Source organism: Haliaeetus leucocephalus, unplaced genomic scaffold (genome assembly GCF_000737465.1).
Source record: "Haliaeetus leucocephalus isolate CR32 unplaced genomic scaffold, Haliaeetus_leucocephalus-4.0 Scaffold696, whole genome shotgun sequence".
In the NCBI taxonomy this organism is placed as follows: Eukaryota; Metazoa; Chordata; class Aves; order Accipitriformes; family Accipitridae; genus Haliaeetus; species Haliaeetus leucocephalus.
The window spans coordinates 2977114-3002190 of NW_010973132.1; the positions used below are offsets into that span (position 1 = coordinate 2977114).

Consider the following 25077-nt stretch of genomic DNA (forward strand, 5'->3'; position numbering starts at 1 on the left):
TGAAACACTAACATAATGAAAACCACGCTCAGAAGTGTGCCACCTCATTATTAAACTACATACAAACTAAAAATCAAAACTGTAATTAAAACCAACTTACTTCGGTGTTATACCAGAAATGCCATAAAATACTTTATCATAATTAATATTCTGCAGTGGTTCTATAAAGGATGACTTTCAGAGTACAATTCTGATTACAAAAATTGTAAGAAGTGATCTCTGGTTTTGTATTTGCAACACATTAAGTCTTGACACTGTTCCCACTTGAACATTTTTACTTTCTGTCTTTAAAGTCTTTTGACTATAGAAAAATTACTTTGGTAGGTAAGTATTAGTTTTATCTCATCCTGTTGGCAACACTGTATGTTCAGATACCACTACATCAAACTATATCCTTACAAGTAGTAGAGGTATTTTTAAGACAAAGTACACAAGTGAAAATGTTCTTGAAGGGCTGTTAGTGGTTGTAATGCTCCAAGTAATTGGGAATGCATTCACAATTCTTCTCCACGCTCCTTGGCCAAAAAGTCCAAAGTCCTGTTGGTTTAGTGGCTATTTCCAGCAAAGGCACATAATTTTATTTCAATACACACATATGTTATTACACAGCTTGCATCTGAGAAATTTCAGTGGGATCAATTAAAGATTACCTTTCCTACTGCATACTTCCTCTAAACTATTGAAATCAACATGTACAGTGCACCTACTGGTGCTTAAAGTAAATTCAAGAAAGCTGAGAGCAGATGCTCTCAGCAAAAGACATCAAGCTATAGAACACTGACATTGATCAGGGTTAATCTTATATCTTTCTTCCTTTAGAGCAACACAAGACAGATGTTTGCTCCAGATTTTTTCAGACAGGATCCTACACCTAGAGCCAAAACAGTGTTATACTGATAAAAAAACCAACCAAACAAAACCGAACCCCAAACCCAAGACCGAACTACCTGCACTCTAAATACAGTGTTAGCAAGATCATATTGAGCTAAGATTTTCAGTAGATGCCTAAATTTTACCATGACTACATTATCAATATAGGTGACACAGACATGTAAAAAAATAAAATGCAGAACTTTTCACCTGTCCTTCAAGTTTTGTCAGTATTAACGTACAGATTCCTATTCTTGCCCAGGTGCTTACTGATACCACACATCATACAGAAATTCATTAGTAGTCTTTGCAAGCACAATGTAAGTTCTGAAGTTATACCTGTTTAAACCCATTGTATAGCACTGATACACAAAGAACATACTAGTTGCTTTCCAGACAGCTCGGAGTCCAGCGGATATCATCTTCTAAGTCTGCCTACAAGCCTTTTAGAAGTTACTTCTCCCCACTCTTACTTCAATGTTCTACTCTTCTGCAGATGGAAATGTGAGGCCACTTTGCCCCAAGTTTTGTCACTATCAGCTTGTAAAACATTTGAAGTATTTGATTAGCTGAGGTGCAGAACTGCTGCCGGTAACATCTTAAATAAATTCTACACGTTTTTGCAAAAGGATGTCTGTCTAGGCACTTAAAGGGAGTTGCTACTATAAGCAGTGTACAGTTTATAGATACAGCAACAGAAGTTACAGAAGGAGGAATAATAAACAGGAAAGATTATTTTTTTTAAATAAAACCCAACTCAGCTCCATAAAAGCAGCAGAGAAGAAGTATACTCTTAAATGGGACTTAAATGTGGCCAAGCTAAGCACTTCTACAGATGAGTCCTGGGAGGTCATAGGATGCATAGATGGTAACATGGAAGATGACACGGAAGCAACTGCTCAAGAAGTGACAGATGGATGTGTGGGAACATTAAAGAAGTGGAGCGAGTGGGGGAGAGACAGGAAACTCAACGAGGGAACAGAAGTAAGGAAGGGCAGAATTATATAGAACTTTGAAAGTACTGAAAGGAGCTCAAATCTGATGCAAATATGGGTGGTGAACAGTAGGGGGAATACAAAAATAAGAGTGACAATTAAATCAGCAAGCAGGAAGGATTATTTTAACAGCTACATGTTAGGAAGTGAAAGAAGTCTCTATTCCTTCTGTCATAATAGACATGTCTAGAACAGAGCTGAAGATAGTGCAGTGGTTAAGACATGGTATGAAATGAGGCTTGCCCATAGGGATTAATAAAAAAAAAAAAAGCATGTCTTAAGATGCTAAGAAAGCAAGCACCTGATTTATAGCTGACCTAGATGACTACAACCAATGGAATGAACATACTAAAAAAAAAAATCTAAAAATTGCACACCTAAATAATACAGAAATTGAAGACTCTACTGTCAGTAGCAGAAAGAGACAGAAAACTAAGAATCTGGGACAGAAAGAGGGCAAGAGATGAAACTTTGGCCCCACTGAAATAAACAGCAAAATGTACACCAGCTTCATTGGTGTCTGGATTTTACAGAAGGAGATAATTTTTGGCCATTTTTCAGCTGACAACATGGTATCTGACAAACATCATATGAATGACTGCCTAATACTGGAAAATGGATCTGGAGATATCATGGAGAAGCAGAATAAAACATAGTTTCTGAACATATTCATATTACTAAGATCTCATTAAATAACTGGGAGAGATTTGAGAGGTTATGAAAGGAGCCAAATTTTTTTTTCTGCCTTCCATCAGCTGAGTACCAAACCCCAGACAATTTTCACTATTCACGTTCTAATTTCAAGAAGGATTACTCAGTTTTAATTAACCCACTTTACTAATGTTTAGAAACACATAGGACTGCATTTGTATCAGTCCAATAAAAGATTTAAATATGAACACTGAAAAATTTTGCAAAAGGTCTGCTCTATATTCTATTCCAAAGAACTCTACAGATTGGCTATAGTTTTACACTCCATTACACCTGCTGCAAGCTTTAAAAAATAATTTGAAAGTTAAATAAAGAGAAATTTTCCACAATGGTCCAAATGACTACAAAGTCTGTTTTCCATTTGCAGAAGGTGAGTAGGCACTTCAAAGTCTGCACCTTCACAGAAGTCAGCAAGTCCTAATTTTGGAGAATTATTCCATGGCTCCTGTCAAATATTAAACGGACAAAACCAGGTTGACTACAAATAAAATATATTTGAGAGAGAACTAAGACCTACAAAAAGCAAGATTAACAACTTGTTCTACAATTTAAAAAAACCCCACTATTAGAAGCAGTTTTGTTTGGACAGCCATTCCCGCGTTTGCAACATTTATAATATATTAGAATCAATAAACCCGATCAGAAACATAAATTATCTTTACACAACAAGGATGTAGTACAAAAGTTGGCAAAAATATAGCAAATGATGTTATTTCATAAATTACCTGGTTTAACTACTCTTAGGGCTGTTGTTAATGGTGTGTTTCAAGGATTTTTCTTTTACTTTCTTTTTTACATAGGGACTAAATCCCTGAGCTACTCACTTGTTTCTCATGCCCAATATTCTAAGACAATTTCTCACCAATTCACTGGGTATTCACCCTAAAGACACTTCAAGAATTGGCTCTATTTTCTAACTGACATAATTCCAAATGTGCTTGAGAGTTTCATTTCTGAATAGGTGAAAACTGAGAGCAGGACCAACAGGTTAAGAACACACCCACTTCCACTAAAAGCCTGCATTTACATTAATGAAAGAAATGCACTACATAGTTAATTCATGCCTTACATGTGTATCTTAGATCATTAACAATAATAATGTTAAAATATTCATAAAGTTCTGTGGTTGGTTTACTGATTGTAAGTGTTATGAACACAAGTCACCTTTCTACTATTCTGTATCTTTAAGAGTAAGCTATCAATATTGTTCACGATGACTGCTGGGAATGCTGCTCTGAAGGCTGCTTTGCACAGGCTGTCCATGGCTGGAGCATGTTTCTGGGTTCTCCTCTGGCCTGTTTCCATTTCAAGATACATTATTTTCTCTGACCATGGAGGTAAATTTACTGTTTAAAACATGAAGGGAGACTTAGAGTTCAATTATTTTATTTCTTAGTGATTTATTCAGAAAATACAAGCATTTTCTGTGGGAGACTTGATTCTGTACCAATTCAAGTGAACAGAAAATTTATTGATTTTAACTGATGAGAATTGAGCCTAGGGAAGCGCTGGAATATGCCACGCATTGTACTAAATAATTAGCAATACCCACAGATAAACTCTTTGATACATTACTTATGCAATGTAATGTAAATATTCTGGTCCATTTAGCAGATCTGGCTTTTCGTAAGTTGTAAAACTTAAAGAAAAGTTTTGTAAACTTTTACTGTAAAATACTGCTGAATCCATCCATGCAGAATTTATTCAATAAAAATTATGCATTTCTGCTTCATATCAAGTCAAATTCAAACAAACTTTGAAACATACTGTTCATTAATTTTGATCTAATTTTTTAATCTTCTGTCATTTTACTCAACCTGCTTTAAAAAGCAGGAAAATATTTGTTGGGACTTTTTTTTTTTGGTCCAGAATTTCTCCTCCTAACTTGAAATTAAGACAACTGTTTTTAACAAATAAATTAGGCTGTCCTTTTGCAAAATTATCTCAGCTTAATTTCTGCAGTAGCAGTACAGAAAGACATCCTTACAATTGATCAGAATGAATGTTCAATAGTTACCAATGACACAAGGGCAGCAGATAGAGTGTAAGAGAATGGTGCTTGTGGCAACTAACTCCCCCCCCCCCCCCCTTTTGGGACCCCCGACAGGATTATTTAGCTCTCCCATCATATACACCAACAGGTAAACAGGTCAGGTTTTTAATCAAAAAAACTTTGAGTGTCATTTTCTGTACCATTTTTATTCTGACGTTCATGAGTGGTCTGCAGTATGGTGAAATTTCCTGAATGAATAGTGTAAACTGATGCACTGCATCTGTTAATCTTATTTTTCCAAATTTAGTCTAGGAAAAAATAAATCAGTCAATAGAACAGAAGATAACTCTGTTCCTCAACCATGCCTGTTCACAGTCTGACATCTTGCTGCAAATAATAACTTATTAGCATGAGTTTGAGATATGATACAGGACTGAACTGGTGTAGTCTAAGCATGCAATATGTTCCTTCCCTCTACTGACAGTGCAGTAACTTGAAACAGAGAAATACATTGGCTATCTTAAGGCAGAGCCCTACCTGTAGAGCTGCCACTCACTCTTCTTTATCTGCCCTTCCAACACAAAATGATGAGAGCACTCTTTCACTAGCAAATAACTAAAATCTGTTACTAGATTTCCATTGTCTTCTGAGTTTCTCTCAAAGCAAAGTAAAACCATCATTAAAGAGAAACAGACAAACCAAAAATAACCACTGGAGGATATAAAAATCTGCAATTTTTTCTGAAGCAGCTCAGAACTTTCTAAATAAGATTAAGTAAGTATGTCAGAGTGAAGATTACCAGGAGTAGATCTGACTCTATTTTCTTCCCTTCCACACTTCATTTCACAGCAAAATGAAGCATGAAAGTATATTCCAGATTCACATGTGAAATTACTGAACACTAAGACCTTGTCCTAAACAGGTGTTTATGTTTGTAGGCTCGTCTACACAGATGGTTCTCCACCTACGCACATCTAGATGGTGTCCAGACACTATGGCATTATACCAAACCAATGGTATTATAACAGAACTCGGCCTTCCTTATGTATGAGCAATCAAAGTAGTTATAACGCTATTTTGTCCCTATAGCTTATGAGGCAATTTAATACTTCAAAGCACCACACAAACATTAACAAATTGATCTGGAGAGTCTTTTATAAGTTATTCTACAGAAGTAAATTCTACAAAGTAGAAATTCTACGTTCTACAACTCTACATGTTCGAACAATTTTTGTGCTTTCATTTCATGCACTGGGGAATAAAATCTTCATTTATGTGACTTCCAGCATAATTACTTCTGAATGAATTAGTAAAAGTGAATAAGAAAACAGCAGAACAAGGCAAACGATGTCCATACCACAACACTTTGCCTTTTCCCACTTGCGGCCTTCTTCACATGGCTGTGAACGAGCTCCCTCGTCTCCATGTGGGGGGCTGTCAAGGTATCTAAGTTTCAGCTGAATACATCTACAGACAAACACTGGCACATAATTCCTGTTTTGATGTACCATTACATACACACAATGAAAACTGCCAAAAGATTCATTTTTAAAGAAAAATGACCCACTTTCAAAAATCAGCAGTTTTTTGTTCAGGTGAATCATGAATATTTATATCTAAAAGTGATGATGCCAGAAGCAAACATTCCAAACAGGATTACTGATGTGAGCATTTCACTTTGGCATCCTGAAGGACAATCCTCTAATAATTTTTCTAGCCCTCAGAACTATATATTGTAGATCAGGTGGCTATGTGTGAGGAAAACAATGAAAAATTAATCTCTTTTAGAACCTTAAAATGTGCATTTAATGATTTATATCAGGCCATTTAATAATTGAATTTGCAGTAAATCAAGGCAACTGGGCAAATCTGGGTTTGTGGTTAGCTTTAAACCTGCTTCCATCTTTGCCATACATTAACAAAGCTTTCTCATTGGGCACCGTGGTTCAGGCCAGCATAAACTTATCATGACACTTAGTGAAATCCAGTTCAAGCCTGAGATCAGTTGCTCAAGGACAGATTGACTCTGACAACTCTTAATACAGCACACTTGAAGAAAACAAGCCCAGAAACATTACATCCTACCCAAAACCACACAAAAACCCCCTTACATCGAGACATTCTTTCTATCTAGATTATGCCGCCTTTAAATTCAATAAAAAGTAAAACTGTTTGCTAGTCTTTGATCAGCCTTCTTTGAACTGATCATTCTGCTGGAAGGAGTTTCAACCAAGCTTAAAAACCGCCAGTTTAATACTAAGGCACATTTGCTTGCAAAGTATGTACTGTTAAAATGTTGCATTTTACAATGTTTAGATTTACAACCAGCTTAAAATTGGTTTTGACTGCTATTGCGGGGAGAGGAGCAGGGGTCCTGCAGAAGCTCTCGTTCTTCCCTTCTTTAAATACACTATTTAAGCAATGCCACTCCACAGCACTTGCACAAACATTACTGCCTAATGAAAAAGCTTTTATTGCCTTGTGCATGTTTTCCCTTGGAAGACCAGAATATATCTGAAAGTTTCTCCGCATACAGGAAGGATTTAAAAAACACAATCCTAAAAAAGAAATCTTTTGAAAAATTAGAATACATACTGGGGTGATGTTGATACATAGCTATAGCTATATGGACAGCAGGGTCCTTCTATGTCCATGCCAATGTGTGTAGTATCAGATCGCTTATATTTAATAGTAACATAGCTCTTTGCATAATCTAGGTAGTTTGTAAACAGAAATTAATGTACCTTCAGTTACTTAGTCACTTGATGAAATACTCTGAGCTATGTTTAATTGATCAGGGATCTGGCACAGAGAAGCAAAAGGCTTTTGTAAGTACACCCAGTGAATGACAGGCAAGTAGGAATTAGAATTCAGAGCAGTTCCTAACTTCCAGACTATGATTTTTTTTTTACCTACTCACTGAACAGAACATGCTGCAAAAGTGTTCTGTGAAGAGAGACTATGGTGAAATAGTAAGGGGAAAATACAGACAGTAAACATCTTTTTTTCCCTCTTCTGATAATCTTCACAATGAAGATGACCAAAACTGTAGCCCCCCTTTCCCCTACAAGTACCCTCTCAGTTCCTTCCCCCTCCCAAACAACTGAAAATCATCCTGTGAGCAGCTGGGATGCTTTAGGATGAACAAGAGATCAGTGTATCATAAGTGCAATTAAATTTTAAACCAGCCTTTTAGGGAGTCTAGTTAAATGGAAAGCCCACTATTTCCCTTTGTATTTTTATCATTTCAACAGCACTAGAAATCAAACTTTCAAATGTGAGTAACCCTGCTCTGAAGGTTGTCCACGTTACAGAGCATCTATGTACACAGCCATAGTGTGCTTACATGACCTCTTTCACAGCATCTGGGAGAATACCTCCCAGCATTTTTTACTGAAATTCTTTTGACTCCTCAATACACTGTGCAAAATCTGGAAGCATTTGCAGATGGGATAAATAAAGCATGTAAGTTACAGGAAAACACTGGAGGTCTTACATTATTAAGTGTGCATCCCTAACTACTGGCTGGCATCTGCCAGCTCACAGTTAAGCAAAATTCACATTTGAATCCACATCTCCGGTGAGCAACCTAGTCAAGAACTAAATTATGTCCCATAAGATGTATATACAAGGACTGTAACAGGACGCAGAATAAACTTTTAAGTTCAAGGGCCGACCCACTTCTAGGTCACAAGCCCTGTTACAGCAGGACGGTGCCTATAGCCAAAGGCACACAAAGGAACCGATACAATCAGCAGACACAGCTGCCCAGCAAGAATGATCCGATAGACCCACTACCAACACAGCAGAGACCAAAGGGAAAGTTTTTCGTGGGAGTTTGAAGCAAGGCTAAAACTCACACCTCAAGCTGGACATAAGAAGAGCTTTAATTTCCACATCACCACATCCCTGAAGGTGAGATAAGCACCTTGCATAGTATCCCTGCAGTTTGCTAGAACGACTGGCATCCAGATTCAAGCTGATGTGTGAGTAGGGACACTTGCTATATCCCAGTTACTGTCTTCTCATAGGTAATAAACCACTTACAATTCACTCATAGGATTTCAGGCCCTAGCACAGGTTGCTTTTGTGTTGTATGCATTAAGTGGTGTGTCTTTCCCAGTTTTAGAACTTGCCCACCCTTCCAGATACACAATGGAAAGAAACTACAAAAAGTCATTAGAAAACTATCATAATGCAATGACTACAATGTTATTCAGAAGTGGCTGATTAAAAGGATAAGTGCAAAAAAATACTGCCCATGCTTAATAGAGACTCCTAGCAGCAAAGGTGAGCTTCAAACCATGCCAAATTCAGTGAAAGTTTGGTGTGTGCATTTGCATAGAAGTTTGTACAGAAATAGGAGTGTGAAAACTCCTGAGAATGAGCCGAGTTAATTGTGCAATAAAAATACACACCAAAGGAACAATTTTATTTATCTTTCATTAAACTTCACAGGCAGGTTTGTTATTGTGAAGTTTACCTGATTTCTCGGAGTTTGCATCTTGTCTTGTTTTAGGATTGTATGCATCTGTGTTTTAAGAGCACAAGTCAGTCCTTTAAGTTGCCTGTATGAGATTTATATAGTCACTCAAGAATTTTCAAACACTTGAAATACTGCAGAACATTTCTAGGTTATTGATGTCATCACTTATTATTGTTTGTTCCTAAAGTAACACCTTAAAAACTGACTAGTTGTTACCATACAATGGTAAGCTGTGCCTTTCTGTAGTTATCTGTTGTAACTGAAATCCCCAATTTTTGCAAGCTTTAGCTAGCATTCAGCATGACAGATTATGAAGCCACATGCTACCCCATCATCTTTCTCTGTGTTTCTTGGAGGCTTTCTCTCTCTCTCTCTGCACATGCCTGCACAGGAGTGTATGTTCTTCAGTTGATTCCTACACATCATTGAAACAGCAAGAGCACATATCTAGGCCCACAGCAGGGGGGTTAATTAACTGTACAAGGGACAGAGCTGGCTCTAGAGCTATCTTTTACATGTATACCGAGAATAAACAGAGCTGATGCTCAAGGGAAATGCAGTAAGTTTTGCACTCCTCACTTCCTCATAAAAAGACACTAATTTAAATAAAAACAAAACAAGTTTAGCAGCAGCTCTAGACTAGACGTGAATAAGAAAGATCTCATCTTAAACACTGACACTGGAACAGTCAGTTTAAGACTCTTTTCAGACTGGAATAAGACCTTGCAGATGAACAAATGAAAACATTTATCTCCTTGTCATAGCGCCTGCTCAGATCAACTGCAGTTAATAATGGTTGGATGCACAAAAGAAAAGCACTGGTTGCTTACTTTCACATTAAGAGTTAGCAGACAACACAGTAGCAAAAACTGTTTGCATACAGCACCACTCCTCTTGGTGTTAGTGCCAGCAGAGCTGCAGCAATGTTAATGCCCTGGAAGAGTTTTAGGAAAAAAACCATTTTTTTCAAAACATCTTCCTAAAATGCTGCAATGGAGGGAGTTCTCCAGCCCAGGAAAATAAATTGTCAACTATATGAGTGAACATACTAAGACTGATGGCACAGCATTGAGTTCAGACAGGGATACTAAGTAATACAAATGGGAAAACAACTGTTATACTTCTATTCAAATAATGCAAGTCCAGGCTATCAATCCCTTTTGGGAGACTGGTATCACTCTGTATTCATGAAGTACGTATGTGCTTTGAGCAGGAGGTTGGACTAGATGACCTCGGGAGCTCCCTTTGTACCTACAGTTTTCCATTTACCATACACCATCAAAACACCAATTACGGTATCAGCCGTGAATGCACATTACGAAAATAAAACTTGCATTATAGGCTCTAGAGTGTACCCCATGCCTGAACTTCTCCATCTTTTTCACTTTCCTGTGCCATAACAACCTTATTTCTTATCAGAGGCATAACTCACTTCTGAGAAGCATCCTGTAGGAGTCTGCACCTCTAGAGCTGAACTATGTGCTCTATTACCAGTGCGCTTCGAGGGGGGTGGAATAGAACAAAGGTAAGCTACAGCCAAAGGGGGTTTCCTTCTTCCTCCATGTAAAGTAGCCTACCTCTGCCTACTGTCAGTCAGCATCTCTTGAGAGTTTCTCACTCTTTAGACTGTGAGGATCGAGGCTGATGATAGGAAAAGACAGTTTTCTTGGAGTTTTGTTTTTCATTTTAGTGGTTGTGGTAGCTGGGGGGTGGTTTATTTGGTTTTAAGCTCCTTTATGTTAGTCTTTGTCATTCACAACTCCTTTCTGGCTGACCTGGCTGCTGGTTTATTCAGAAACAACCTGACTGCATCAGCACGATGGTGAAAAATTATTGAACAGCATGTTGAAGTTTCACAGATGTCTTTTCTCTCAGACATCCTTACCCATCACCCTGCTGCCATATAAAGCAATTATGATGGGAGATTTGCAGGGGGCAGAGGAGCAGAAAAATTAGAGGCTGCCCTGCTTGGAAAAAGCAGAAAACCTCTCACAAGTGCCTGCCCCAAATGGTAATTTTTGTAGGTTTTGGTTTTTTTCAAATCCACACCTGCGACCAACTAAATTAAAATGTCCATAGTCTTATGCTCTAACATTCTTTGAGTTTCTTTAGCTTTTTTTTTTTTTAAATGATCAAGTGATAAATGTCTTAAGAGTAACTGCTATGTATTGATCCAAAATATAAAGATACCCTACAGCACTGGACTGAAGTTACCCTCTGGAATTCTTGATTCTGAAAGTGATTTTGTGCAAGTCATACTGCTAGCTTTCTGTTACTCAGCTACACTTTGAAACATGAGTGCAGAAAAGTTGTCTTCCTTAGTAGCTCGATCACTACATAAAATTTAAAGTCTAAAAAAAAAAAACCAAAAAAACCCCAAAACAAAAACAAACCACCAAAAAACCCAAATAATTTTACTATTTTTTATTTGTTGAATCAACTCTGTAGAACTCAGAAGGAAAAAAACTTTCTATTCCAATTCATGCATAAAAAACAACCCAACACTTTTTAACCAAGCTCCAAGTACATAGTTTTATTCAAAGCCAGAGATTAACATGTAGACAAAGGCTCTGACTGTATGAGATTTCGAAGACGCCTCATTGTTTGGCCCCAGTGTACGTGATCTATATTGAAACACTCAGGACTTGCAACATAAGTTCTCAGGCAGAATTTAAAAGTTCTGTCTCCAGCTAATTCAGTTTGAAATTTGCTAAACAAAAATCATAATGCCTTAGAATTCAGGTTGCTCTGCTGTCAAACAGCTTCCAAAACACCTTCTCAGCCGTTCTTCCCACATAGAACTCAAGTTGTACGAATTCAGTTCTTCAAAGAACACTCAAGAACCGTTTTAGATTTCTTTGTGTGCTTCATCTTTGTACTTATGTTAGGTTATACTGAAATAGTATCAATGGTGACAAAGAAAATGCAAAGCTTTAACAGAAATTTTCCATGTGCAACTGTAACAATCTCCACCCTCTATACTTAAATCCCTGTCATTCAGGTGTACTGTCACGTGTTGTGCCTGCTTCATGCATAGGGCTACTGTGTGGATTACCTATTCCAGTGGGAGAAGCAAGATAGACACAGCCTGCCTTCCCTTCTGCCATTCAGGAGCGGCAGGTACATTTACTCTTACTTTTGATTCAGACACACTCCTGTCCCTGTTCTGGTCCAACTTAATTGCATTCATCTTTCAGCCTGACGTGGCAATAATGATACCAAGCCTTAGTGCAGAGTTTTACCAAGTGAGCCCAAGATTACTACAGCGCCTGGCATTTCTGTGTGGCCTTAGAATTTGATGCTGTTATTAGACACTGTCAGAGGAAAATTTAACTTTATAGAAATGTATACAACTAATTTTCAAAATATTAGGTGGGGACAGAGGGGGCAAGGGCTCTGTTTTCACAGATTTACTGGCTATCCCAGCCAGTCCAAGAGAGTACAGACACTCTGTTCTGTGGGTTGTAGGTACAATTGTAATAAAAAAATAATAATTAAAAAAAAAGAAAATACCACCCACCCCACTGCATGCCTCAGACTGGCATCAAATTTAAGTCCACAACCCATTTCTCCTCTCATACAGAAGTCTGAGAGATTACGTGACCAATTAGTTAAACCTTGTCTTTTCAAGGAACAGACTTCAACTCAGGAGGTCTTAGAATATTTAATACGGTTTGAGACATGTAGCTAAACACAGAGAAACCCTGAGTACCATAAGCAGTAAAATGAACTTTGTCTCAGCATTTTCTAGTCTTAATCAGCATATTGCATGTGCAGATCATTAATATTTTAAAGGCAAATAAAGGATGTAATGAAATTTTGGAGACATCTGACCCACTAAAATATTTCTGAAAGCTAAGGCTCAAAATGATTGTATGTGTGTCAGTTAAGTGGGTCTCCTGCTAACTCAGGAGAGGTCAGAAGGGAAGCTAACTATCTGCTAAATGCCTTAATACACATGCTGCTTAAAAAAACCACATAGCTGATATAGATACTTTAAAAGCTAGCAAAATAGCCGCCACTCAAAGATATAAATGAACTACGAAGGTGAAGGAGATTCTACCACCTGCAAGGCTTCAAACGATCAGCAATTTTCATTCAAGCAACTCTTGAATAATTTGGAACCCAAAAAGATTATTTTGAGAAGTAGTACATCAAGTTTAATTCCACATATCTAAATCCAAATGATGTAAAACCCATTATGAAATGATGGAATAAGAAGTGTTTACATCACTTAATACAGCGGAAAGAGATAAGCAGGATAAAGAAAGAGGAAAGGGCAAAACCTGTTTATTTACCCTCTACCTTCTAAAAGTGCTACATAGATTACTTAATATGCACTGTACACTAGCACCAGTGCTTTGAGAGCATGCCCAATTATTGCAGAGGATGCACAAGCCTGATAAATACTAACTGTTGTTCTGAAGGAATTTAGTTTAAAAGTAGCATTTATTTTCAGAACTAAAAACCAGAATAAAAGCAATGTAATATTTCAAGTTCTAAACTTTCTTCTTGAACATGAGGACAATAACTGTCTTCTACTATTCAAATGTAAACCCCAGCATATTATACATGGAGTTAAACCTAGCACTGCCATATTGCAGTCCAAGGTGATATTACCACATAAAAACCAGGTACACCGTATTAGTGTCCCACATAGTGCCTCACCTCTGCAGCTGCAGGGCCATCCTACTTAACACTTAGATTATTGCCGGTGTTCTTGGCAGAAAAAATAAGGTTTAGGGATACAGAACCCGACACATTTTTATATTACCATAATGCACCTTCCTAATGCAAAGGATAGAAGCAATGCATTTGGCATTTATTACAGAAACAAACAAACACACAACAAAACTATCAGCTGTGTTTTTACTTGGTTTATCCAGGAAAAAATGCATTGTAGAGCATCAGTAAGGTAAATTCAGGTAGCATAGCTCTTTCTAAAAATGTTTGGTTATTTATTTCCTCTAAGTGCTTTAGTTTTATGACTGACATTACATCTAGCAATTTTTGGTGACCTCAGAAAAAATATTCTGCTTGCTGATTTGTCCAGCTCACAGGCTAGCTTGCCCAACACACCATTCATTTTGCTTGCCTGCAGTTAGTTGGTGTGTCTGCCTGACATCCTGCAGTGCCCAGAGACGTTTGCATTGTAAGTGTTGATTTCTGTGGGTTCTTGAAGCGTTTTCTCTTTATAGTTCTCCATGTAAGTGGGATTTAAATGCCTTCAGGTTACTAAACTAAGAATAATAATAGAGACAAGGCTAAAAATTAAAAGGGCTTCATATTTTAAGTTAACTGGATTCTAGCCATAGGATTCCTTGGATTTTAACATCCGAATTGACACCCACTGAGGGCCTGACTCAATGCTCCTGTTAACAGGAGATGCACATTGCTCTAAACTCCAGGGTGTAGATAATATTCAAGCATCCAAAGTGATCTACAAATTCATAATACCTCCTGAAGACACAACTTTATATCATATCTAAAAATCCTCTCAAAAAAATCTTTCCATTAACAGATCAAAATTGAATTTGTAGTACCCGCATTTCTCATCTAATTGTATTGTATTTTGCTCAAAAATTAAGACCTTTGCAGAAATTTCATTTTTTACTCTTGAAACTCCGTCAGACAAAAGCTATGCAACTACTTGAATGCATTTAAAAGTAATTTGGGAGAAATTATCAAGTCTCTCACCAGTTCTCCATAAAGAAAACTGTTATAAACTCCAAATCTATTTTGTGATAGTCATGTCTAAGTGACTATTTAAAGGAAATTAACATACACTAAGTTGCATTTAAAGACAAAATCTTTCAAATAATTTGTCTGTATCTATAAATATAAATTAGTCTCATTTGCTTTTGAAAAAGAAGCCTAGTATCCAATTAAAATGAATCTTCTCCACTTCAGCACTGTATTGTGCACCAAAATCCTCTACACAGTAACTTCGGAAGTTCCTAAAGCTATGTTAAAAGCAGACCTACAATGAATTTTTGTCCCACATGACAGTACCTTGATCAGTAACCAAACAACAGGGTAGCAGTTCAAAAGAAGGGAATAATATTCAGTTCTCTAAACAATAGTAGAATTATTTGACACTTAGATGACTCCCAGTCCCCCTACAGAGGGCCATTTTCTCCCTAAGGTATTAAAGTACCAGTTCTGGCCTGGCAGCAGAAGTAATTCTAACATTTAGACAGAGCATGATTTTGCTGCTTTTTATCCATTTAAAGAAGACAATTTCAACACACTAAAGCATCCCAATCCAACAACTCATTTCTGAAGAGTCTCACTGTATGGAAGAAACACCTACCAAACCAGCCTTCAAGTGCAGGATTCCTGCCTATTACAGAAGACAAGATGTTAAGAAAGTAGCTCTTACGTGGCAGGTTGAACTGAATCTTGGACAGCCAGTAAGTCATTCTCATTTGAAAAAAACTTAGAAATTGAAAAGCTGCTTCTGTTTCCAAGTTTCAAACAGAGAACACAGTACCTTTAGGCCACACAATTTTAATAGCCCAGCAGATAAATGTTAGGAGCTTAGTGTTCTGGGCTGCTGTAAAACTGCTTCCCCCAAATGATTTACTCGAAGAATGGGATACTTCTGTTTCTTGAGATATATGACAAACTTTAGAATGAGTTGGAGAATTCGAGAACGTAGTTTTGTCCAAGCTGATCACTGAAGCATTTGTTACCAGCCCAAAGGTGTGCGTGGAGCTTTTGACAGTAGAAAGCTGCTAACAATCAGGTACTTCCACGCTGCTCTGGGCTGGCTGCAAGTCTAAAGGACAAAGCACTGCTCTGAAAAGCTGCCATACTAGAACCAAAATGAAGCATTTTATAAAGATAGTGCATGGATATGGAGCAAGACTCCACAGGCTTAAATACTGCCAAGTATTCAACTTTTCGGAAGTCTAAAATAAAAGGATAGCCACTCACTGTTCTGCAGGACATTAAGCAGTTCTAAAGCACGTGTCTCAAGAATTCACATCACATATTAGAGTTCCTATGTAATTTTTCTCTGTTTATTTTTCAAGGAAAAATAAGGTAAACAAGTTCTGCCTTCTATAAACAGTGCAAACACCATCACTGAGGTTTTACTTATTGGGTAAGGAAAAAAGTGGCTTGTTTCTCCTTGCTACATAGGGCAGCCTGGGTCCAACTCTTACACACTAGTGTCCATTTACTATGACACACCGCCAACATTTTACTGAGGAAATCTTGAGAAAGAAGAGGGGAAAAAAAAAAAAAAGAAATCACTACTTAACTGTTTCTAACTCACCTCAACTAACCTTGAAGGGAGTTTACAGGACAAAAAAGAAATGCTCATGGCAACTCAAGGGCTTTCTTCCTGCGAGCTTTCAAAAGTCTACTGTAAGAAGACACTTCGAATTTCTCACTATTAAAAAAATAAAGAATAGAACAAGAACTCTCTTCCATCAGATAAATGTTGTAGGGAACAGGTAATGAACTCACAGGAGTTAACTGAAGCCTAATCTTCCTACAAGTTTTCTATAGCCAGTGGAGTGAGGGGCGGGCCCTCACAAATGCAACACAGGACAGTAAGAATTAGGTTCTCTTGTCTAAAGTCCCTCCTGGGAAGTACTCTCTACCTCTCTCTTGATCCCCATAGTAATTCAAATTTCATTCCAGCAAAATTTCTGTCAGAATTCTGCACTCACCACTGCCTAAATCTACCTGTTACATTACGATAAGGGGGGAAAGTTGAGAAAGACACCTTGCACATCAATACCAGTTTTGACAGACTTAGAATGAGAGAGAAAATAAGAAAAACTCAGATATAATGGACCTAATTAAAACAAAAACACCCCAAGAAAACCTACACGCTATCTGGCCTCCACCACCTATCTTCCCTGACACCCCATCAAGTGTCTCTGCTAACTAGGTATTGCAATGCAACAGCAAGGAAAAAGTTGCTCCAAAGAGATACACTTTTGGGGGTTTCTAAAAGTCAGAACAAGTATTTTAAAAGTTAACCCAGAAATGAGTACAATACTGAAAAAAACTGATTATATATAATGCCCACAAATAGTAGAATTCACAGTTATTTGGCCCACATTTGAAGAACATAAAACACTCTTAATTATTTCTATGGAGAGAAAAATGTATACCAGGTTATAAAGTCAGTGGACACCAATGTTTCCTAAGGATGAAGACTGCATTGTCTCCCTACAACAGTGTCAACACAGAAAAGAAGGTACAGAGATTTACTGAAACCCCATCAAGGGCATTCTTTCCCTTTAATCCTTAAGGCTTGTTCTCTCTTTAAGCCCTTCAAGGCCCAAGCCTATCAGTCTCCACAATAAAATGAGAAAGAAACCCTCATAGTGACTAGAGCAGTAAGGGCAGTTAACATTTATTCAAATAGAAAAGTCAATCCCTAAAATAAACTTTTATAAAAACTGTACATGCATTTGGCCCTCTCATGCTTCTTTAGTATGCCATCTTCTCTCTAAATCACTTCCAGGAAGTGTATTTCCTCTTTATTTGTCCAGTGTCCACCACAAAGGACCCCCAGTCCACCTGTAAAGGCCACTACAATTAACAGAAACCAATTCCAAACTGGCACTACAGAAGCAATGCAATATATCACATTCATCTTGGTTCTTTTCAAAAATGAGCATGAGGAGTTGAACTGAGTGGTTCCACACTGCACTATGAGGGTATAATATGTAACCCACACACTGGAAAATACCACCTAACGCTGACTACCCTAGTTGGTCTTGTTCTTGGCATAGTACCATTAAATAAGATAATCTTTACTAATAAAAATATTTTAGCCCATAGCTGTAGTACATTCAGTAAATAGTGCAAAAAAAGCACAATCTTAGGAAGTGGCTTATTTTCAAGTCAAGTACCAGGCAGCAGAGAACAAATGGCAAAGACAAGTTTTTGCCTGTATTCTAAGCATTAGATGCACTGTCTCTCTCTTCTCCCTTCCAAAATTCAACACAGTTTTCAGAAGAGCTAGGGACAAAACAACTCCAATAGGAACTACAGATCCATAAGGCTCTGAAAAGCAGATCCCTGGATTTGATTCCCCTTCTAACACTGATGCACTTGGAATAAATCAAAATACTGCTTCTGTGTCCATGAGGTTGTTCCACTGAGGCATGCAGAACAGAGCAGAATGGGCTATTTTAATCTGTTTTCACTTATAAAAATTCATTAGTAGATTTAATCCCTTTTCCCAGCCTCCAACTAAGACGCCTTCAAGGGTGCTATACAAAATATCCTAAATCCCAGATGTTTCGCCTGTCTTTCCTCCAAATATAAAAGGGAAAAGGGAATAGCAGGCCTTAAAATAACTACTGATGTGTGAGGTCATCCAGCAAGTCAAAACATGCAGGAGCACCTAATAACCAACTCTCGCCATCAGTAGGGGATTTTCAAGGAAATACTGTAGTTTAACTGCCCATTTTCTATCTACAGTGTTGATTTTCAAGCAGAGCAGGCTATTTTGGAGTTATGCCCTGGCCTATATGAAGATGAAAGATATATCCAACTAGCCTCAATTAAAAAAGTTCTCCAGCTGCATCCAAATGTGGCTTAAATACAGCATGAACTCAAAAACTGTAAGTTGAGCCAGTGCTAAAGGAAGGGTAGCAGGGGGAAGGTGTGGAGGTTTTTTCTTCTTTTTAATGATATAATGAAATTGTCACTTGCATTTCCTAAATTAAGTTACTCCAGTGCTAATGTATATTAGATATGCAAAAACTAAGTTCACAAACCCATAGCATGAAGTCTAGGTGGAGTTACATTAAGAGAAGAACGGGAAATCCAAGTTTAGATGCCACAATGAGTTTAATCATGATTTAAGCATTACAAAAGGTCTGAGAAAGCTTAGCAATATTTCAGTCATATGCAAATAATTATAACATCGGTTTTGCAAAAGAGGCAGCAGGGAGAGATGCATGCACTCTGCCTATCTACAATCATCTGTACAACATTCAAAATTTGCTTCAGCCAGTATATCTTGAGAATATGGAAGATGATAACTTAATGAGAAGTCATTATATTCACATTTTCACACAGTATCTGGATGCAAATTAAACAAATACCAAAGATTAAAATAGTAAGCTCATGCAGATTTCTCAAACAAACATTCACCTTCTGAACAGGTGCTGTTCACGCTGATCAGAGGGTTCAAAAGGCTCTGACGATTCACAGAGGCAGTTAACTTACTCCTCCTTACGTCCAGACAGACCAGTATCTTTTTCACAGGAAAAATGAGTGACTACTTCAAACCACCTAAGAAAGGAATCTACAAATAGTCAACTATGGAGGCAGAGCTAAGTGTATCACTACAGTGTTTCAACATTAAACCCAAACTTTGGGAAGGTGCAAAATTGTTTTTCATGTATTTTAAGACTGCTTTATAAACAGTGGCATAAATGGATGCTTGCAGTTACATGGAAATTAGCGTATCTTTATCAATCATGCCATTTACTTAAAAAAGACAGATGTTTAGTAATACAAACAACTGGAACTGAAATTAAGCATTACCTGCCTCAAGTTATTAGTTGCTACACATTCATATGGCATATTTGCACACTTCCTCCATTACTGACAGAACTGGCATTTTAATATGCCCTTGATGGATCTCGGGGAAAGGAGGTATTAGAAACTCCAGACAAAACTGGCAGGAGTGAGAAGTGACTGACTTCATTGTTTATTTCCAGATTTTGAGCCCTAAAGTTGTCATGGTATTCATTTGCTGTATCTACAGCATACAGGCATATCTTGCCTACCTTCTCATGCAGAAGCATTTCAGAGTGCTCCTTTCTACCCCTTAACTGTACCCAGTTTCCCTCCTGCTCTCTAGCTTTCCTGCACTTATTTTCCTCTCACCAAAACACTGCCTTTCCTCTTTACAGAATAGATGGAACATGTTTCGGGTACAATTTTCTGATAATGTGTTCAAAAAGCCTCCATAAAAATTCACCTTTACTATGACTGACAAGCGTTCAAGAAGAACAGTCTCACAGGATGAATTTATGCACATTACCAATCTTTTCATTACTCAGTTATGGTACCTGTAATAAATATAGCAACATTAATGCTTAAACCTATTCCTGACAGTTTTTTTGAAGACTTAAATAACAAGTTTCCTTTGTCAGTCTAAACCACATGTTTACATTTGTTCAACTACACAAAGCCATGGTTAAACTACACTACCATTCTTAATCTCCCCCCCAAATCCCCTTTCTCATTACTTGCTATTTAGTGCCAACATTAAAAGGAGTCTCACCCTGAACATAAAGGATTTAGAATAACCTCAACCACCACAATTTGCTGTAAACTTTAAATACAAGCAAAAGTCACTAGATTTGCCTACTCATAATAGAGATAAACTTGCTTTTATAGCATGCATTTTTTCTGATGATATTCTACAGTTTCAACTATTCTTCACAGTAAAGTTAAACTTTTCCCCCCCGAAAAATAAAAAACACAAGTATCCCTATAAGAACTATTTTTGAGTACTTTTCCCTACAAGTGTACACAGCTCTTCAGAATTCAAAGTAACAAAGGGATCCACTTTATTCTTTCCATGTCAAGAGCAAATGCATTAGAATACAAGTCGAGTTTTCACAAGACTGTTTTCTGAAGATTCAATGAATTTCAGTGCAACTACAGTAAGAGACATTTTCATTTTATTTTCAAATATAGCGGAAAGAGCCATATGATTTCTTTAGTATATGCTTACCACCATCACCTGTTTACCATAAGGTCAAAAGACTATTTCTGTAAGCTTTCTTCCACATTTAAGACAGAATGCTCCAACTTCTCCAAGAAATTGTAGTAAGGACAGATGTAGAAATTCCTCTGTATTTGACATGATATTGCTAAAAAGCACTTGTTTGCTGCCCACTTCTTTCTTTACAATTTTTAGTGAAATAAAGACGACCTCTTCCTTGTCACTGGAAAAAAGTACTGTTATGATACATACTCAAGAATGTTATATCTGCAAGATCATATTATAATTTTTTAATTAACTATGGAGGGAAAGAAGCAGAAAAAAGGTGTTACTTCAAGATTACATCCCTCTTGCTCCTTTATGTTAGCCCTGCTCTACCTCAGTCTTTCACCAGTGTCACTGGTAACAATCTCCACCCCACCTCCCCAAAGTAAAAAAAAGTACACACTGATACACTTCCTCATGGAAAAATTCAAGAATACATTCTTTATGGTTTTTTTATCATAAGGAGTACATTTCACCTAGACAAGAGCTGAGTAGTGACAGGTAATTGTGGGTAAAAGTCTACAAAACAGAATACCAAAGGAAGACACTATCATAGAATACAAAGTGAAGGAAAGGGTGTTAAGACCATGATTTTCTTACAAAGATGTGAAAATATAATAAAAAACAGTGCTACACAGCAACAGAATTCATATTTACAACCCAAGCTTAGATTTGGCAATTAAAACTGTTTTGCAAAAAGTTACTCTTGATTTCTCTTTATTGAAAAGAAGGATGGGGGAAGAAAGAAGAAACCAGTTTTAAAACCAATGCATTCAGGCTTTCCAAACTGCAGCACCCACACAGCTGAGGAACAAGACTGTTAAACTGAATTCACCTTATTGCCCACGGATTAGAAAAGTAAGGTAAACGCAGTTTAGAACTCTGTGGTAATAACAAAGAGAGTAGCAGAGGAAAATGATCTTCTGAAGGATTCATGTTTACTGCCCTTTAAATGCAAATTATGTTCACATAAGTTTTTTCTCTTTTTTGAAGGTTTTCTTCCATATGATAACGCAATCAGCATACACTGCTACATCATCTCTCAGGTGAAACAAATCAAAGCATTTATTTTCACCTCTTTTACATTTTCAAAAAACATATGAACATATGACATATCTTACACTGTAACACTTTAACCGTGCATCAGCTAACAAATTCCTTTAGGTTTAAGCGTACACGCTGCACAGCCTACTTGCTTTCTTTTTGTACTTTGCCAGATCTCTTCAATTTCACAAACTTCTGAACAGAGCTGTCATTAATTCTCAGCAAGAAACCTAAGCCACTACGAATCACTGCAGCGACTGGCAGCAAGTGTCAGCACTACTCTCACGATGCTTCAGAAATGGAGAGAAGTCCTAAAGCAACTAAAAGCTTTTAGCTAACCTACCACTGGCTTGGTTCTTGCACAAGTCTTCATGTAACTTTATTAAATAAGAGGGCAAAGAAAAATGGTACACTAGGCTGACATAATATTTCAGAAGCCAGAAATACCTCAGTATTCTGCCTCTCTAACACCAGGGTCTCAGCTCCACGCCACTGTCTCCGAATAGGGACACCACACAGGCTGGAACTTAAGCTTTTAATGAAGTGTGAAAAACTAATCAAACAGACACAATTATGCCTCCTGTAACTGTCCACAGTGGAGTTAAGCCCTCAGAGTTTATTCATCAGACATCAAGACTACTTACTTGGCTCTGAACAGGTACAGATAACACGTGTTGCACTCTTCCTTAAGAAATGCACTGCACAATTTACTATGCAAAACTGCATGTTTCTCCACACTGTGTGAAAATTAAGTTGTTGGATAATATTCTCCCCATAAAACAATTGATAGTAATTATTTTTCCTAAGGAAAAATGAAAGTGAGAACAGAAAAAAGGGCTTTGTTGTAGTCTCTAAAATGCTGCTTAACTCTGTATTGCTAAGCCACAGATGTCTATAAAACAGATTCCTACAAATAAGAGGTAGTGAGCATTTCTCTGCATTGGGAAGTTGTGTGCTTTCCTTCTAGAACTCAATTTGCCATGACCATTGCATTTTAGCAGCCGTACTACTTTAACAACACTATTGTCTGGGACACTGGCAGGTCTGCGGTCCAGTGGCAGATATTACAAAATACTAAAACTTCAACAATCATAGATAAGTTCACTGTTCTACTGATAATCAAAACCATAAAAATACAAAGAAGGAAACTGGACTGTGAGTTCATATTGACTATATTCGCTATGGGGCTGAAAAATTAGTTTCTGACTTTTACTTCCAAGTCTTTTGGAAATTTAGCCCATGTTCATCCCCATGAACAAGTGTGCTTTACTACTTTGAGCTGTAATTTTCAGCAGAAAAGATACAGCTGCATTTCAGGTGATGGGTAATTTAAATACATGTTAGTATAGACCACTGTAATGTAACTTTAAAGAGTTATGAATCCAAGTTTACAAGTTACAGTAAGATATACTTACTTCTTTCTTACCTTCCCTTCACTATCTCACTGCCTTGTCCCTGCTGATCATGTGAAGTGGTAGTCAGTATGACTTGCTTCGTGGCATCAAGGCAAGCTAATTTTGAAATTACCATGGGCCTCCAGAGCTTACCAGAGAATTCTGGAGCTGCTTGCTGTGAGACATAGCCACATGCAGAGGCTCATGCTGGTTTTAGAGAATAAATCATCTTCAAGAGAGGGATGCCATCACATCAGCAAAACCTCAGTTTTTGTTGAATTAGTATTCTCATTAAAAAATCATTTTCTTTATCATCCTTACATGTTCCTTCCCAGACTCACTGTTCCACCACTAAAACATACTATAATTTTTTAGTAAAATTTCTAGATAAGTGTAATCACTGTCTGCCCATTTCCTTAGGAAAGGTAATTCTCAAAACAGAACACAGCAGATAACAGATGAATGCAGGTATCTAGATGTGACACTGATGCATAACTATATTCTTACCTATACACACGTTCTAAAATGTTTGCCCTCTTCAAAGGTGTTATCAAATGACCTAATTTGGTTCTGTTATTGACATAATAGCAATACAATTAAGGGACTACTTAAGTCAGTTTAGTTTTTTGGGGGACGTTGTGTATGAGGTTTTTTGTGTGTGTTGCTGCTTTGTTTTTTAAAAACATAAGTGAGAACAAGTTTTGTAGATCTCTCAAACTTATTTTTCTTCTAGTTACCCATAAGACGCGTCTTCAAGTTTTACAATCTTTCTATTAAGCATTCAGTTCTAATTATTACTCATACTTTAGACGTGTCAAAAAGAATTCCTACCAAATGGCAAACGTAAGACAACTGTGGTATAATTTATCATGGTAAAAACACACAACTGATTTCCAAATTGTCTATTAGGTACCCGTAACTGACATGAATTTAATTGGTCCAGACACAAAAAATTCGAGCATACTCATCCAGATGCACAGTGTGGGCCAACTAAGACAAAATCTAAAGATTTGTCTAAACCAGAATGGTCTGGTTTAGAGTAAGTTTCAAGATAATAACAGAGGAAGTGACAAAATTAATTCCTTTTTCCAGCTCCCTTAATATAACACATTTGTTTCAACACAAGAAAAATTGCTATAGCTTCCACTCATTATACTAGCTGCTTGTTTGACAGACTCACAATAACTTGACCTATCTTTTGTTGAGAAATCAAATAAAAATCAAAAATGTCTGGTTGCCCACACTTATTTTTGCACATAAAAATTTAGCAGCTTTCTTGGAAGCTGGGAAAAGAGACCTCTTTGGAACAGGGTGTTAACAATACATCTCTCTTTCCCTACCTGTTTCTCACTCAGAGCTGTGATTTTGGCTTGAAGTTCATGAAGCTGTTTCTTCAAATCAGCGTTCTGATTAGAAAGAAAAAATATCTGTGAGAAAGATATTCCATTTGTTAACATAGAGTAGTAGCAGGAAGGTGGGTTTTTTGTTTTTTTGTTTTGTTTTGCATAGTGTACTAGAAATACAGCACCTCTGGATGTACAGCCAATAAAATTCAAGAGGCCCAACAAAGCCTTATTTAAGTCACTGAGTGCAGCAATAATCAGAGGACCTTTCTAGCACTCAGAGATACAACCCAGTTTGGAATGAAGATTTCATTAAAACATCCATTAGTGCTTAACACATTATAAATCACATTTGTACATTTCATCCAAGCTTACAAATTAAATGAGAAACATTTGTTAATATATAATACAATAGTATCATATTGTATACAATAGAATGCTATGGTACGTTACCTAAAGCATTCTCACCTATGCTAC

General features: G+C 37.2%; 1 protein-coding gene across 5 annotated transcripts in view; it reads right to left on the bottom strand.

Annotated features, from left to right (window-relative positions):
• PHF21A (PHD finger protein 21A) overlaps positions 1–25077 on the bottom strand; it is a 98538-nt gene that overhangs the window by 62239 nt on the left and 11222 nt on the right. For 3 of the 5 annotated variants that reach the window (XM_010580102.1, XM_010580099.1, XM_010580098.1), the window contains exon 4: positions 24598–24684. In XM_010580102.1, the coding sequence (XP_010578404.1) occupies positions 24598–24684 (87 nt within the window). The remainder of the gene's footprint in view (positions 1–24597; positions 24685–25077) is intronic. The other 2 variants (XM_010580101.1, XM_010580100.1) reach the window with 1 other exon arrangement.